This window comes from Apaloderma vittatum, unplaced genomic scaffold (assembly GCF_000703405.1).
Source record: "Apaloderma vittatum isolate BGI_N311 unplaced genomic scaffold, ASM70340v1 scaffold5096, whole genome shotgun sequence".
In the NCBI taxonomy this organism is placed as follows: domain Eukaryota; kingdom Metazoa; phylum Chordata; class Aves; order Trogoniformes; family Trogonidae; genus Apaloderma; species Apaloderma vittatum.
Window position 1 is genome coordinate 43,288 of NW_009719859.1, and position 17,972 is coordinate 61,259.

Here is a 17,972-nt window from a genome sequence, read left to right on the forward strand (position 1 = left end):
GTAAGCAGTGTTCAATGAACTGAGAGTAACTGGGAAGAAAAATCAGAAGTGCTGTTAACAAGCTGAGCGGCACACTTAAGACACCCCTGAAAACACTGAAGGAAAACGGACCTGGCTGGAATAGAGGAACAGAAATCACTGAAGTGCCAGCTCTTTATAGACAGATACTTCAGTGTGTGCACCATCAAAGCAGCATAACAGAAAAATGCACACATGAAGTAGATTAGAATTCAGGGTGCACAGGGAGTTACAGTGAGTCAAAAGGTGCATCAACAAGAGCCCTTCCTTATAGAAGACGTGAAAATTTTGTTTGGCAAGAACAGCATTTTAGACTAAACATACCACAGAACCTTTATTCACCATTTCTTAGTAGAAGTTTCTCTGAAAAATTAGCATTGCTATACATAATTATGAAATCCTAAAGCTAAAAGCTTAATTGCTTCGTCCTCACACCATAAATATCTTATGAGACAGATGCTGTAGTCAGCCCTTTTTGAGCTGCGGACTTCTAAATGTTCCTTGTAGTCTAAATCTTTCAACAATTCTATGTGCATCAACATAAATCCCAAAATATTTGAATCAAACCTCTACATACTTGATAATACAGCCTAACATTGAGATTCATTGCTGTTTTATTTACTTTGTTTTCATTTATTTTCAAGAAACAACAGTTTCCCAAATGTTTTGACAAGTCAGCTGACTATTAGCCAACAGAAGAGTATAGAAGCTAAAGGACAGTAGGAAGTCAGTAAAAATCTTACACATCAGCAAGGCATAGGTTAAGTGGAAATTCCAAATCCTCTGGAAATACCAGAGATAACGTGGTCAAGCCTACCATATTTTCCAGACTTCTCTAGCCACATCACTAAATACCGTATCTTGTCGAAAACCATCTTTTGTAATCATTGGACAACATTCTGAATTTGGAATCGTCTCTCCCAGAAGCTGATGCTCTGATAAAGCCTGAATCTATTTAAATTGAGGAAAAATAAAAGCTCTCCCCATGATAGGGTTTGAGAAGCCATCAGCATACTCAAGTAAAAAGGCATACTTGCATGCACTGGAATTTTGCACTTAAAATAATCAAACTGGTCAAGCCTAGCTACTTAGGCTACCCCTCACAAACTATGCACATTCCAACTTTCTTCAAATGGGTGACATCAACATAAAGAGGGTACTGATACATCATACCTGCTTTGCCAATCTGAACTGCGAGCTTTGTAAGCTTGCCTTGAAGAACTGACTTTTCTTTCTTTGGCAAGTTTGATCTCTTCTTGTCTTTCTCATCTCCATCCCCACCATCCTCGCTCTTCAGGGGTTGCATTTCCATGGCTGCACCATCCTGAGCTTTAGCTATAAGTTAAAAATCAAATAAAGTTTAGACATTGGGAAGTGCCCAAAATCAATGATATTTAAAAACGTTAATAACACCAGATCCCACTGAACACCAGTAGTGCATACTACCTTGTAGCCAGAGGTGCCGTACTACACATGAATGTTTAAAAATTAGTGTATTGGGTGTAGGTGCCCAAGTGCTGGGAGCAGGGCAGTTGCAGCCCATGGATAAGACCATGGCGGGGCAGGTTGTCCCCCTGCAGCTCAGGGAGGACCACAGTGAAGCAGATATTCACTGTGGAGCCATGGAGGACCTCATGCCACAGCATGGCCGTGCCTTGAAGGAGGCTGCAGCCTCTGAAGGACCTGTGCCAGAGGAGGGTCCCACCAGTAGCTGTGGCCTGTGGGAGACCCTTGCTTGTGCGGTCTGTTCCTGAAGGACTGTACCTCATGGAAAGGACATACACTGGCGAAGTTTATGAAGGACCGTATCCCAGAGGAGAGCCCCCACGACGGAGCAGGGGACAAGTGTGAGGACAAAGAAGTACCAGAGAAAACGTGTGATGAACTGACCAAAACCCAAATTCCTCATCTGCCTGCACTCCTCAGAAGAAGGAGGCAGAGGAATCAGAAATGAAGTTGAACACAGAAGCAAGGGAGGCTGGAGGGAAGGCAAGTTTACTTGTTTTTGTTTCTCACCATCCTACTCTATTTTTAATTGGCAATAAATCAACCTTCAACAAGTCGAGTCTGTTTCGCCTATTAAGACAGTGAGTGAGTGACCTCCCTGTCCTTTCCTCAACCCACAAGTTTTCATCCTACTTTCTGACCCATGCTGCTGAGGAGGAGGAGAGAGATAGCAGCTGGGTGGGCATCTGGCAGCCAGTCAGTGTTACCTCACCTCAACAAGATAGCTTGAAAATCACTAGAAAAGTTTATTTTTGTTGTATCTCACCATCCTCAGACTACTAAGCTCACTTAAGCATTTGCTTTGGGCAGATTCATTTATGTCATCTTTAGCACATGCACTTTGGATCTAGATAATCAATATGCTGTTTCACAGAGAAGTATATATTCATTACAAACATTCTCCGAAAATAGGGAGAATCTGCATTTACCTTTGTTACGGTTTTCAACAGCTCCATCTTGCTTTTTACCTGTCCAAGAGGGGAAAAAGATGTGTTTTAAATTGGCTATGCAGAGTTCATTTAAGTGTTTATGTTTATATATAATGCATACATTACCATAAGCTTAAACAAGCAATTGCAATTAACCAAAAAAAAAAAACAAAACCAAAAAAACCCCAGTTTAGATCAAACTGGAGGCAGGGCTGACATAACTGAGGCTTTAAACGTATAACTCACAGAAACTGCTTACATCCATTTTGGAGACTTTTCCCTCAGGACACTGCCGCAGTCTTACGCTGCCATAGTTAAGTTTGCATGAATTACTGATACGGGCATTTATTACAAGTGAGGAAAGTTCTTAAAAGGCTTGCCCAAGTGTTTTTCTAGGAAAGAGATTTGCTCCACTAAAGTGATTCTGGTGGCCTCAGTCTTGCTCTCAGCTCTTCTGACACTTAGCAACTGTATCTGACTAGTACTGTTAACGAACTGAAGGATTTCATTTCCAAAATCAGTGCTTTTATACAACACTGCAGAAGCTACTGTAGTATAAAATATTTATAAATCCACACCAAAGCTTAATAGAGGTACAGCGCTGGATTACTGGATCTATGCTAACCCTATTTACGCAAGCATGAGCATAATCTGTTGGCAACACACCAGTATCACACCACTAAGAGAATAGTTCAAGTTCAAAATAAAATATCACTCCTAGCTCTGTTCAGAAACGGAGTTCAACAAGAGATCATGAAGAAGGACAGTGAAATAACCAAATCAATTAATGAGTGAAACATTAAAGGTAACTAGAAGACTGACATATTGTATGTAGTTTATTGAGGCAGGGGAGCACATTGCCTTTTTGGTTTAGGTTTTCAGGTTGAAAAGTTTAGATACTACCTTGGCAAGTGACAAGCTTTTCTCATAAGTAGAGAAAGCAAGGGTTATAGTTACTATTTGTAAAAACCTGGAATGAAAGCACAAAATTGAAGAAGTTAGAGAAAAACTCAGTATTTTTCAGTATTGCTGATAATTCATTAAGTCTTTGGTCTTCGGTTATTTAAACTGAAATCTATGAGTACTCAGGTAGAAGAAAATCAAATTATCAAGCAGTCTGTCTAGCATGACATTTAATATCTCCATCACCAGTGTAGACTTAGGCTGATTTCTACATATATTTTCCCCCAAGCTTCCTCAAAATAGCTGAGGAGAAAAAAGGTATATTCCCCTTCTCCAGAAGATGCCACTTCAGACTTCTTAAGAACTCATTATTGTGTCCTAATTTAGTATTTGTTCTTTCCTAGTTCCCGTTCCCTCTTACAAAAGTGAAGTTTTACACTTGAGTTACTTCTAAGTCCTTATACATACATTTGCATTCACTCCAAACCAAGCTATACACAGCCAACTAAAAATAACCACTTTAATCTCCTTAACATTCACAGAGAAGGTAATTTAGTTTAACCTGAGTTTTACCAAGGAGAATCTTATCATGCACCTAACTTTAGGAAAAGATGAAGCTGTCACTCTTGGGAAAAAAAAGAAACCCACAAAAAGCAAACAACGAATAAAAATAAAAACCCACAAAAGAAGTGGTCAGTCCCTAGGATACACCAAAACAGTACTTGTCAAAAAGACTTCTGCTTATAGAACAACGAATGCTGGCAGAACATTAATAAAAGCTACAATCTTCTCTATATATTCTGTAGCAGCTGGTACTGTTGCTTACTTCTTCCTTAAAAGAGCAATGGATGGAAACTGTTCCACACTAATCCCTGGAAGTCTTGCAGGTCAACTTTTCACTGCCATGCTTGAGCTTGAAACTGATTTTGAACTTTCAATAATTCTTGTAACAATTCTTCTAACTCACTCTGGAGAAACTTAGTACTTCAAGAAAGGGCAAGTACTTTCAAGAAAGGGCAGAATTGTAAAGTATTTGTAGATTAGCACAATACAAAAAACACAATTCAATGCTAATTCCTGCACAGAGCACATATTTCTACAATTGCCTCTTCAGTTTGAAGGCTACTGAAATTCCTAAGCACATTTCTGTATGACTTTCCACTACTGTTTCATATTACTCTGATGGAAAAAGTGTATTTTTCTGTGAAGAATCCTCAGACTCAGTCTCATTCAGTAGACCTCACAACAGTTTCTACAAAATTTTTTGCTGCTGCGTAGCTCAGTCCTCAATATATCTTGTGAAGGCTAGTATCAAAACATTGCTGGTTAACATTTCTAAGCTTTGATTCTCAGGATAAAGTCTATGGCTTACATAAGTGACCTTATAATTCCAGCTACTGAGCAGGTCCTTCAGAATAAAAATAAAGCACATTTGACACTTCACAGAAAGGCTCCAAAACGCTCATCCCTTCAAAAATAAAGTTTACAGAAAAGTGCCACTAGGTATTTGCCTTGTGTGCTCCTCTGAGAGTTTCACCTCTAGAAGGAGTGGCAGAAGCAGCTCTCTGCTCATCAAAAATCAGTCTATACTTAAGATATCCACGGACTCAGCAGTATCAATAGAAAGCACATCTGACACTTCACAGAAAGGCTCCAAAACGCTCATCCCTTCAAAAATAAAGTTTACAGAAAAGTGCCACTAGGTATTTGCCTTGTGTGCTCCTCTGAGAGTTTCACCTCTAGAAGGAGTGGCAGAAGCAGCTCTCTGCTCATCAAAAATCAGTCTATACTTAAGATATCCACGGACTCAGCAGTATCAATGATACAAGCTTCTCTCTTTCAAGTGTCACAGAAGATCATACCGGACACTATCTGTCTAAAGCAGAACTAGATCCTCTAACTGATCAATATTTTAAGTTTAATTAAAAATCCACACAAGAGCAGAGCTGTAGTCTCAGGCCACAGGATCCGAGTTGTTTTTTCTGTGAAATCTACTGAAAGGATAAGGTTTACAAAATATTTCTGGCTCCAAATGACTAGAATATGTTGTTATAAAGCAACATTTAGGAGTTCACCCCTCCCTCCCCAGGGATTCAAGATTATTATGCCTACTTTTTTTGTCCTTTTTCTCTTTTTCCTTCTCCTTCTCTTCATCATCTCCTCCAGCCCCAAGTAGCGTAAAGATGATTCCAGTCTGAGAGTTCACACCTACAGCAGTAACTACCATTCTTCCAGAGCCTTCCATCACATGTGTACCTGAAAGATTTAACCAGGTTTTCCACTAAGACTTATGCAGTCATACAGCAGGACACAAAGGAAAAGAGTTCTCAAACTTCATGGTGACAAAACTGAAAGACATATATAAATATACACCACTATGTTCCCCCAGAGCCAAAACTATCTGGAAAATAAAACCATAAGATTTTGGCAGTTTTAAGATTCTGCTCACTTGAACAAAAGTTTTGTACTCGTAGTGCTGGTTTTGGATACTTCTAGGAGTCAGCCTAGATAAGGGCCAGCTTGCCAGATTTTAACTTCAAAATCCTAAATAACCAGTTACCCCCAGAAACAAACTATTTTCTTCAAGAACTGTCAAATGTTACACACCTGACAACAGCATAGGGTCCCTGTCCAGAGATTTCTTAACATGATCAGATTCTCCAGTCAGCGAGCTTTCATCAATTTTGAGGTCATTTCCTTGAATGAGTACACCATCAGCCGGTAAAAGATCACCTACAAGAGATCACTGGGTATGTTGACTGCAGTTCCTTTTTAAAAAATAAAAGAAAGTTCAACTTTAAAAATATGTTTACCATATTTCACTTGTGCAATATCTCCAACAATTATGTCAGCTACTGGTATTTGGATGACTTGGCCACCTCTGATGACTGTGAATTTCTGTTCTTGTTCAATACGGCTCTGCAATCCTCGAAACTGTTTCTCTTTACTCCAGTCATTGAAAGCTGTTACTAATACCACACAAACTACAGATAGGAGGATTGCTGCTCCTTCAATCCAACCTGCTTCAGATTCCTCCTCTTCTTCACCAACATTTACTGATCCACATACTGCAGAAAACAGGTTTTAGATTTAAGAAAGTTCATGCAGATAGTTATTTCAACAACAAAAAGTCTTGTCAAACAGAAGAAACTAATGATAGTCGCTAATCATTTTTCTGTGCTAGTCTTCTCTGCGATTTTATGTTTATTTTCAGCAAAGGTAATAAACAAAGAAGCAAAAGAACCTGAAAGCTAGAGCAGCTCAAGGAAGTCAAACCACCTAGAATTTACATTCCTACTTTTCTGAACATGAGAGAAGTTGATATAGAAAGTTACCTGTCCTTATTACCTTGGTAAATAATAGCATAAAAATGCCAGGCAATTAGTTTAACACCTTCAGCTTTCCCAGCATTTCCCATTTCATTCTTATTTTAATAAGCCAGATATTGTAGTCAAAACCGAGTTCAGTGAAGGCCAGATTCCTTCCTTTTCCGTTTAGAACTATAAATATAGCCTCATTTCTTAAATTAGAAAGTTACCAGTGTCATATTGCAAATCAAGGAAAATTTAAGACTTGCTGACTCCCCAAAGAAAGCACATGACCGCAAATTACAAATTGCTTAAATATTTGAGGCCAAGCTGAAAAAACTCTCACAGAAAAATGACTGAATCTAACACAAGTCCTTGTTCCTGCTGCTTGTGCTTTACCTTTGGCATTATTTCGGTCAAAATTATACCCGATCATGACCAGGGAAATCATATGTTGCCCTTTTAAGGCAAGCTAGAGTTTTAGTAGTGTTCTCTCAATAAGGAACAATAAGCTGCTTTACCAGTGACTTACTGTCTCCTGTCAGCTTGACAGTATAAGCATGCTGAACCAGGAAAGTCAGTAGTATAATAGAGATAGATACCTACTTTTCAAAAAAGTTACTTACGTGATTCATTTCCTCCTGGAGGCTGGTAAAAAGAAAGGCCCAAGGATACTACAGCTGCAATTTCTAATATAATTAATGTAACATCCTGTAGTGCTTCCCATACTAACTGAAGAAATGTTTTTGGCTTTTTAGGAGGTATAAAGTTCTTCCCAAAAACTGCTTCTCTCCTTTCTATATCTGCTGGATTTCCACTTAAACCTATTTAATAATAAAACAAAGTTAGTGACAATTTGCATTTCACCCTCACATTAGAAGTGATTGAGGTTTCCCATTCATGAAGTCAAGTCCCACTCCATATTTCAGTAATAATACTGAAAAGCCTTATCTCAAATAAAAAAAATTCCTCAAATCAGAGTCACTATATAGAAAACCAGCTATATTTTATAATTCACACATGGCCAATATAAAGTAAGCTGACGGTCTACCTACTTGCACTTAACATAGAATAGCAACAGAGTAATAGTAACAGACATACCTTTGTACAAAGTAAACAAGTTTGTAAGACAAGACCATTAGTAGAGTTACTACTATCGAGACTGAGTAGCACCACGCAGCTTTAGCAAGACCACAGCCTGTGAAGCCAGCTCTGGTTCCCACTGTAGGGATTCTACATCCTAGGATCCTACAATTAATGTAACATTTATAATGAAATGTTTAACATAATTAATAATATAAAATACTATAAATATTATATTTCTGTATTATTTAATTATCCTATAAAATACTATTAAAAGCTGATGAAGCTCTCCAGGCATCATGTGCAGCCACTCAATGATGCTGCTTCTGCCTGGACAGCAGTTGTTTGCTCTTCTGAAGCTTCACGTTCTTTCTCCTCTCACAGACAGAGACCATATTTAGCACTGTGTAGCGTCTGTCACCTCAGTTTTGTACCTATCTTCTTTCCTATATGGCACATTTCTTTCAGAGTCCTCTCTCTCAACTCCTGTACAATCTGTGAGGGATGAGAGCAAGAGTGAGGGGCCTTCACTAAAAGGCACTGTGTGCTTCAAGAGTTACCAAGTCCTTACGAACAAAAGAATATCAAGTATATTCACTGCAAGGTCATGCACTCAAAGTCCTTGATAAGTACACCTCCTGTTTCTTCCTTCAACCGTTTCCAGCTCCCTAACATTTCATGCAGAATTTCAACCACCAGCTCATTTTCCAAAGCAAAATGGCCAAACATCCAGCCACATTCAGAGCAAACCTCTGGATCCTTCAACAATATTGCTCCTGCTTAAAGATAGCAATTTTCCTAGTAGCAGGTTGGTTTTGGTGGTTTTTTTTTAGTAGTTAACCTAACTGCCTAGTGACAAAGGCATTGCAAACACACTAGGCAATCAATAAGAACATCAACCACTGTAACCGCTTTCATAATAAGTGGGGTATTTAACACCTCCAACAGACATTTCCTAGTTCTACATCACATGATATTTTAAGACACTTTGCCAAGACTACTGCAGTACAAAGCTCAGTTTTAAATACTAACACCTGCTATGTAACCACTTGACTGAAAAGCAAAATATTACGTGCAGGTATTTTCAAAGTTGAAAAAAAAAATGGCCATACTCTTAGTGTATGTCATCACATTTATTCTAATACTCAGATTCACCTTGAATTCACAGCTTTGGAGGTTTAATACAAAGCAACAATTCTACTGTTTAGCCACAACACTAAACTTCTTGAAGTTCAAGCTTCGAGGTGCTTACTTTCACTTTCAACTCTCAGAGCACTGCAAGACCATTCTGAAATCATACTATAAAAGAGGATCTAGAGAAAACTCAGGACAGCTTGGCCATTCCAAAAGGCCGAACCACATTGCTATTTTGCAACAGACAGCCTTTCTTTCTTCCTTTCAGCACGACAGAGTTCAGAAGATTATTTATGTAATGTCAGCAGCACCACCTTCCTCCTCCCTTCACAGGACACCAGGATGCAGAACATCAGAAATATGCAGCAACAGGCTTTGAAGAAGGAAAAACGTTTTCCAACAAGGCTATATATACAAAGTCAAGCTCCTATGAGAACCACTTAGTGAAGATTAGCAAATAAGCCTAGCAAAGACAAAAAGCATTTGTATTTTTAGTATCTGCCATAATACATGAGGCACCATTACTGAACTTGCTACATTTACCACACAGCTGGCAATTTCATAGTTCCCGATCTACAGCCCTGAGGTGGAAAGTCCTACCATTATGTTGTTCATTATGTATCTTAACTAGGGTAATTATGTTATTTGGGCTTAAGTTTGAAAAATACTAAGCAAGGGACTAGTTAAAGCTTCACATACACATTTTTATTAGAAATCTGGAAGTAGAAGTTACTAGGCAATCAAAATTATGATCTAAATATGTCCCTGATTACTGCAGGGGGGTTGGACTAGATGACCTTTAGAGGTCCCTTCCAACCCAACGCATTCTATGATTCTGTTCTAGGATTCTATGTAGACCTGTGGAAATATCAATGGTGCTGCATCTCTCCAGCATACAGGAGAGACTTTTGCTATTGCAGATATTAGGAAGGACTTCTGCTACTAACATTTGCATGCATGTAAATGACATAATAAACATTAAATACACCAAGCAGTAAAGTCTTAGTCTTTTTTTAGTAACACTTGTAAAAGGCAGTTCCCATTTCTCATTTCAAATTAGGTAGGTATGATCCACATTTTGGCTGAAAATAGGCACTGCCTTACATTGTCAACAACTTCAAAGCAAGAAATTGTACAAGATGAACTCATCCACTGAGTAGCATTCTGGAACTACCTGTACTTTTGCTGTGAAGCCACTGATAATTATCCAAGTCAACATTTCATATCACAAAGAAAGCTCCTGAACATGCGCAAGGTGTACACATGAGTTTTTAGAGCCAGTGTAATACATGGTGGTTTTCTACAGAGATCTTGCCTAGATTTTCTCCAGTAGAAATGTCTCCATTTCTATACTTACAAGTTGCATTTGACAAAAGAGGAGACCTAGTTCTGCTTTTACATGAGCTCTCTAGTACCTCCAAGAAATTTACAGCAGCTTACCTGACAGAAAGGCTGGCTCTCTAAAGGTTCCTGTAGTGATTTAGAGCCAAAATGACACCTTGGTAGACGACATTACTCTAACTCATCTTACTTAACCTTTTCTGAGCTAATTATCATGTCCAACTGCTGAGGTCTTGCTGTGTTTATGAGCTGCTCTCACACTTCAGAAAAAAGAGGGCGCCCTTTTATCAAGCCAGCGATTGTATTTAACTGATTGCAGGGCAGTACAGCTAAATGTCAGATCATTTTGAAAAGTAAAGGCCACACAGTCCTCAGTACAGCAGAATCAATCTGCAGCAAAGGGCATCTAACCCTTCCTAGTTTTCGTACACCGAGACTCACCATTCCCATGTGTTAACTTGCTTATTACACTAAGGGACACAAAGTGGGTCCTGCAGTACACCAGGTATTTGGTGCTTAGCGCATCGTGGCCATCTACAATTGCCTGCATTGCTAACGGGCCCTTAAAACTTGCAGATCGCTGTAAAACAGGATTCAACACCCAAGACCAGTTCCTGATTGTAGAAAACTAGAACCCTTTTCACTATGAAAGGAAATGACTTTTCAATACTACGCAAAGTTCAACGGGGTAACCAGAGCCTGCTGCTCCTACCTAAAAGGTTACACTGCTTGTACTCAGCAGAGCTTCACAAGCACGCACTAAACTTCACAAGTCCATTGATGCCAAGGAAAAAAGAGTTTGAACTCCTCGTGTTTTACCCATTTTTTTTCCTTTGGCCTAAAACTGGTCTACTCCCATTCCCTGGCAAGTCAGGCATGAGAGCTGGCTGCTTTCAGTTTGGTAAGAGGAACCCCAGTTCATGTACCAAAATAATTTCAGGAGCCTGGGAATCAGGAGTCTGGCTTCAAAAGCAGATCAAGTCAAAACATGCTAAATACAGATGTACCCAGAGATACCTTACGGCATTAGGTGACTGTTCTTGATCCAAGAAGACAAAACCTTTCCATACATTTCTGAAGAACAGAAAGCAACAGCTCTCCAGAATTAAGATAGCAGGTACTTTACTGCCACCAACTTGACACCACATTGGTTAAAAGCTATGCAAGTGCTTAATCACTGCGACACCTCAATTTGTCAAAAACTTTGTATTTCTAGATCATCACCAACAGCAGAACTTCACATTAAGTTGGAATTAACATTAGATAAAAATATGGAAAAACATTTGTACAGGATACTACAGTTTACATATCTTAAGCAATATAACTCATCTTTCCTAAGTTATAGTTTTCATTACATTGGAAGAAAGTAGTAAGAACGGATCAGATCTTAAGAAAAATTTCTGGAGAGCTCTCGGGAAGGAGACTTGACACATTTATTTCCTTCTTCATATTTGTACAGTCTATCTTGGTATAATAACTCTAGAGAGCTTTAGCATCAGGTAGGCACATTTCACAGAATAACATTAAGTCCAACATGGCAAAGACTTCTTTAAAGATGCTTATTTCTAGAGAAGACAACTGTGTGATCATTTTGCAAACGTTCTACTGAGTGACAGCACCCCTTAGCACCTAAAGCTGCAGGGACAGTTATCTTATATAGATGAGATGAAATCTACAGAAATATAGATTTTAAAACTAGATTCTGCTATTTAGAATTCAGTGTATTACAAATAGAAAACAGATGTCACCAGCTTTAAAAAACAGTTGCATTAGGGATACGAGAACTAGGTAGCAACACAGAAGCATTAATAAGCCCTGCATTAGACTATTAAAATCTTGTGTTCTACAACAGTATGATCTGAAATGTGAACTACAGATCATAAGAGCTATTCACAAAACTTAATTTCACAGTAAGTTAAACTTTGCTATGTTGCATTGCTATTTCATATATAGATGCCTATGTCAAGGAACTTTATTCCAAAGTACAACTTCACCACTAATTCAACATCTTGTATATAGTTAGACCCACTGAAAAAATTTAATTTATTACTATTGCATACCTCTACCTTACAGGAGTAAAAAGTAATATTTTATAATGGCAAATGACATATAAACTTGGTTATATTATAACAAAAAAAGTGGTTTGCTTGACTAAGTTTTTTTCTAAATGGAGTTTCCTCAATAATAGTGTTAAAATTGACTTACCTTCATTTGGTGAAGTTTTCAATTTGGTACAGATACCATGTACATCTCCATAGCATTCCTGTATTTTATGCAGTGCATCTGTAGCTCGAAGTTCCATAAGAGAACGGAGCTCTGCAAGAGTAACTCCAAAATCTCCATGATTAGTTTCTTTCACAGCATTTTTTACGCTACTGTATGCAACCGAGTTGTTTGCCATATCACCCATGATGCGTGCAGTCTTTAGTGCAGACAGTTTCCAGCAAGGAACAAGATTTCAACTTAAAATATTTCCAGAAGGGAAATAAATCCTTTGGGTATGAAGACAGTCAGGAGAGCAGACACATCACCCAAGTAAGAGACCCCGCCTGGAGAGGTATCTTTGAGGTTGTCCCATGGCGCGTTCTGTTCCCCAAGCCAAATGACATGTACAGTCTAGGGAAAAAATAAACACACATTCAGTTACATAACAGTCGTACTCACATACATTGTAAGACAACGCTACTCTTCATATTGAGGTTACAGAACAAATTTCTTCTTAAGAACAATTTCTTCGTACTTCCCACAATATTTTTAGTTAGTATCCAGCTGGCAAGAGTGACAAGGCCTAAAATGGATGTCCCAAAATAACCTCACATTACTATACTTTCTTAAATCTTTAACTTCTTAGAATAGCTGTTGCCTTTAAGCCGTGCATTTTTGCTTGGCATACCCACATGGCTCATCATCAAGGGAAAAACCTTTAAAAACACCTGCATGTAAATCCATCTCCAGGGAAACAGAGTTTGGAGCATCCACCACTGATGCCACAGGGGGTAAGAACATGCCCAAGTTAAAAATTCCTGACTTCTCACCAAAGCTTTCACACCTCAGCATTTGGGATGAGCAAGCTTTCATGTGTTCACAGAATGGCCTAGGCTGGAAGGGACCCTGCGTTCCTATGAATTCATTTGCGCAAATCACACGGAAAACAATTTCGGCACTAAGATAGCCCATGCAGGAAATACTTCTGTAGTCTAAGCAGGAGTACACCTTCAGGCAGACCTGGGTCTTAATGCCTTTTCATGTCCAAACAGTTTTAGACTCCCTCTAGCCCATTTCATCACAACTTCGGCCTCCCACATTATCTGCATTTAATTCTTTGAACAAAGGGGAAAATTGCACAATATCGCCTTCCTACAGAAAGCGATAGGGAGACTAAGAGCAGCTCTTCCATCTGATTATCAGAGCATTGTAGCTGAGAAATTAACATCTGTCCACGGGACTCTTAACCTGCACAGGCACTCTACATTTAATTGCTGCTCAGCTGACACATCTTGCCTAGCACAGGCAAGTGGTTACCACTAGTTGCATTGCTTTACGAAGGCAAAAAGTCAAACAGCAAATATTTCAGGCTATTGCTCTACCAGTTTTAGAGGACTGTACAGCTGAACCACTGTGCCTATGTTGAAGTCCAAGTATAAGCACTTAATTATCAGAAATTTAAGGTCTCAGTTCCAGGAAAGTCTCAGTTCTCTGCTCGAAGCAATCAGCTTGAGCTATAGTCAATCTACTGTTTCAAGCATTGTGGCACAGGACTATAATTGCACTGAAGACAACTGATGCTGAAAGACACTGAAGCGATGTCATCTGAGCAGAAGTGACAGACCCATCTCCAGCAGAACTACAACTCTTCTCTTCCTATTACTAGAAGACAGAGAAAAGCACTTTCCAGGTCTGTTTTCTGAAGAGCGGCAAAAAGCTAAAGCAATCAGTATTCATGTGCACAAAACTTCAATATTTGATACCATCAACAAGGGGTGCCAATTCAAAAACCCACTTTAAGTCTTCATCATTTCCTCTGTTGCTCACAAAAAAAATCCAAACTAAAACCCACAAGAAAAAACAAACAGTTGAAGAGTCCATGATGATGGCCGTAGTTTGCATGCTAGGATGCAGTTTTGATTAACACACATTGTTCAGCTGACTATCACATGTTCTGCCAGAGTACCTTTTAAGTGAAGAAATTCATGCAAATCACGTATGAAAGAAGATTCTTTAAAGCCATATCACATCTTTATCTAACACCCAAAGGCTCCAGCTGTTGGCCAACAGGCAGCCTAGAAGGATTTATCAGTTGGCATCTGATCATAAGCTATGACAGTGTAACAAGCAGCAGATCAGGCAAATGAATTTGTATAGCTATGGAGAAGATGCTGCAGCTGGCAATTAAGCAAAAATAGACCAAGCAGAACACCCTATAACTAATTACATCAAACTAGTTTCAATTTTAATTAAGAAAAGCTCTGCTGAAGCCTCTAGCAGAAGAAGCCCTGCACTTCAGGCCCAAATACACCTAAATCCAAGTACACACGTGAGGTTAGAAAAAGCTGCAGCTCTAGACACTGCTCACTTGGCATTCAAAAGCTTTGATACTGCTGGGTCAGGACAAGACTTGCTTTCATGTACAAGTAATCTCAAGAGCAACAACATTGCTTAATCATAGCTCACACTGTGCTTTGCACTCCAGTTCTATCGTCTCTATGCATCTAGATCCATTTGTTTAGAAATAATAGTCCAGTGATTAGCTATTACTAACCGTTTATACTGAAAGGGGTTCTCAGATGTTCTGAAGTACCTCAATGTTGTCCTAACGCACTAAATGAACCCAAGGGTTCAGAGACAAGTTCAATAAGCTTATATTAAGACTACAAAAGCAGTACAGTACTGCAGATCAGCTCTAGCAGTGTTATAGACTATTTGGCACATCCACGTCAGGAAACAGCTGTGGAAAATTGAGAGAAACAGCTTGAAGACTCTTCAAATTCTGAATACTGAGTAACAGTTTTGTTCCAAATCGTAAAAAAATCTTGGTTAAACGTTAGCAATTGTTAAACCAAATCAGAAAAGAAAGAATCTGCTCCAGTAACTCATTTTTACCAGGCATTGCAATGGATAGTACAAAAGTCTGTCAGAATGAACTTGTCTCAACATAGTTTCTTTGCTTATTCCTATAGGAAAATATTGCTACAAATATATTTAAGAAATATCCTTAATGCAGTTTTGATGTCAAACCTTGCAACATTCAATCATTTCCTGTTACAGCAAGTTCCAACAGTACACTTTTGTAACAAAACGGCAACACATAATGCAACTACAAACAGCAAAATTCAAGTATCATAAAAGAAAGCATATTTTTAAGTCATGTAGGTAATTTAATTATATTTCTCTCCAACTGGTGGAATGTTTTGTTTTGGCCAGTATGGCAGTTCTCAGCTCAATTCTTGCAGCAGCCATTAGAGATACGTTATTTGAGTAGCATAAGCTCTGACACACTACAGTGAAAGACTTCCAACTTCCAATTTGCTAATATCTCAAGTTTTAAACTCAGGAAATGGTTATCAAACTAAAAGTCACTTATACATCATTGCTGAAGTTCCATCCTACTTGAAGTTTAATTCAGTTCAAGTTATGTCAGAGTCCAGTTTAAACAAGCTGCACACAAGATGATTAAGAGAAGTCTTTCCTTCATTAGGCACCTCAATTTTTGGATAATCCTTTGTTTGCATGTCACTGGGACTAGGAGGAACTCTAAAGCTACTGCCCATTACACTCAAGTGACTGAAAATCCGGTATTGCAGAGGCACCCTGCAGTACCAGCACAGACTCATAGGCAGGATCCAGATCTTGCGCAGATCTCTGAAGAGACCTTGCTTCACTGACACATCATGCTTGCCTGTGATGAATTAAATAAATTGCTGTGCTTTGTTATCAAAGACAATAATTCATAACATACAAAACAAAGGTTAGATTATTTTACCAGTGTTAGAAGCTCGACAACCTCATGACCCTCTGCTGTTGGACTGGAAAAAGCTGTAAGCAGAAGTCTCCATATAGAGACGTCTACCAAATCACAGAGACTACAGATTAAACTTTACTTAGTGCCACCAGAACATACTGTGTTGACCAAGCTAGAAGTTTTAACATATTTCTTGTAGTGTTCTTGTAACAATATTTTAAATATTAATCCTCTGCACCACAAAGCAGCCCTGAATATCAAGTACGCTTCAAAAAGTATGTCGGCAATAGTCCTTCATAGGTAATTAGTAATTAGCAATTTAGTAATTCCCTTTGTTTGGAAGAAAGGTATAATCAGTGAAGTGACAGTTTGCAGTGGCCACACAGTGACAATCAAATGTGAAGAGCAGAGCTTAAGTGTGGGATAATTACTACTGCCCAGATGCACAGGACCTAGCATGACTTAGACCCCTATCCAAGCCTTTCTTATCATTGAATTCATATTTAATGCTTCCTTCACTAACCTGTATGAAATGCATTTTACTATTAATATAATTAAATCTTAAAACACTTAAGCAAACTCATAACTCAGGAGTCAAAAGTTATATATCCTGTGTCATTCAATTTAATTTAAACATCTGCTCAAACACTACGCATTCAGATATTAAGCATTAGCTGGTACTAGCATTTGACCTTCAACAACACACTAAAGCTGGTTGCTGTAATATAGGAAAAGGCTTGCAAAGTGATTATCTCAGGAAAGCCTTTGTTTAATCTAATTAGTTCAATGAAGACCGGACAAATCTACATACCAAGAGGCTGCAGTGATAAAAACTGTTCCCATATGTTTCAGTTGTCATACCATTTTAAAGACTGGTTTTTTTGAAACAGATTAAGATACTGAACAATGTAATATGCTTTTGCATACTTTACATTGAAACTCACAGCACTGAGTATGTTCCAAAGCTTCAAGCCATCACAGGACTTTTTTCCTTAGTTAATATTACAGACTTTTTTCCTGAGAAAGTAACACAGAAATCACACTGAAAAAGTCTGAGGTCTTCTGCTCTAGAGGGTCAGTTTTCTTACTTTAAGAGACAGACACTCATATCGACTTGAATAGCCACAGCACCTCACCAGCTGTTTCACAAGAAGTACAAATGAACACTAATAAAACAAAAAGTCCATACAGAACAGTATGCATTTATATAAGTAACAATCCCATGTTTTAAGAAGGGCTTAACCGAATGACCAGGAGTTAAATCATTTCAGTGGCATGCTGTTGTTTTTCTGCAAGCATCTGAGAGACTCCGGCTTAAGAAGAGAAAATTACAAGTAGGCTGAACAGCTAAGAGGAAGCGAGCATAATCATGGAAGATGCTCCACAGCAGCAAGTTTTTAATGCATCACTTTCAGCCTTAGGAGCACCCAACAGTGTTGTAAAAAGGGAGACTTGTCATTGCAACTCCTGTGTTATAACAGGTAAATTCAAAGGTCATGAGTTTTGCTGTGCTTTCAAAGGGAAATCTAACTTCATTCTGAAGCTTGATCTCTCAGGAGACAGACGTACTTGTCTAACTGAAATAAAAACTGGCTGCCGCTCCTAGACTCTGCAGTGGATGTAAACACTGGTATTTATCACACTTAGTCTAAAGGATTGCTGCTACCTACCATGGCTGACACTTCTGCAGTAGCAATTTTATCCAGTGGTACTTTGTTTGCTTTAAGACCCCAAATTACTTCTTTATATGATGGCTAATAAATTAGGACTTCAGTAGTCTGAAGTCAGACA

The 17,972-nt window shown here is 38.6% G+C and overlaps 1 protein-coding gene across 6 annotated transcripts in view; it reads right to left on the bottom strand.

The window, feature by feature from the left end:
* Window positions 1-12,839, bottom strand: part of ATP2B1 (ATPase, Ca++ transporting, plasma membrane 1) — a 35,689-nt gene extending 22,850 nt beyond the window's left edge. For 3 of the 6 annotated variants that reach the window (XM_009870789.1, XM_009870794.1, XM_009870792.1), the window contains exons 1-7: window positions 12,428-12,839; window positions 7,291-7,488; window positions 6,170-6,424; window positions 5,964-6,089; window positions 5,469-5,612; window positions 2,454-2,492; window positions 1,192-1,353 (exon numbers count right to left, since the gene is read on the bottom strand). In XM_009870789.1, coding sequence (XP_009869091.1) covers window positions 1,192-1,353; window positions 2,454-2,492; window positions 5,469-5,612; window positions 5,964-6,089; window positions 6,170-6,424; window positions 7,291-7,488; window positions 12,428-12,632 — 1,129 coding nt within the window. In that variant the 5' untranslated portion in view covers window positions 12,633-12,839. The remainder of the gene's footprint in view (window positions 1-1,191; window positions 1,354-2,453; window positions 2,493-5,468; window positions 5,613-5,963; window positions 6,090-6,169; window positions 6,425-7,290; window positions 7,489-12,427) is intronic. The other 3 variants (XM_009870790.1, XM_009870793.1, XM_009870791.1) reach the window with 2 other exon arrangements.
* Between the last annotated feature and the right edge of the window lie 5,133 nt (window positions 12,840-17,972).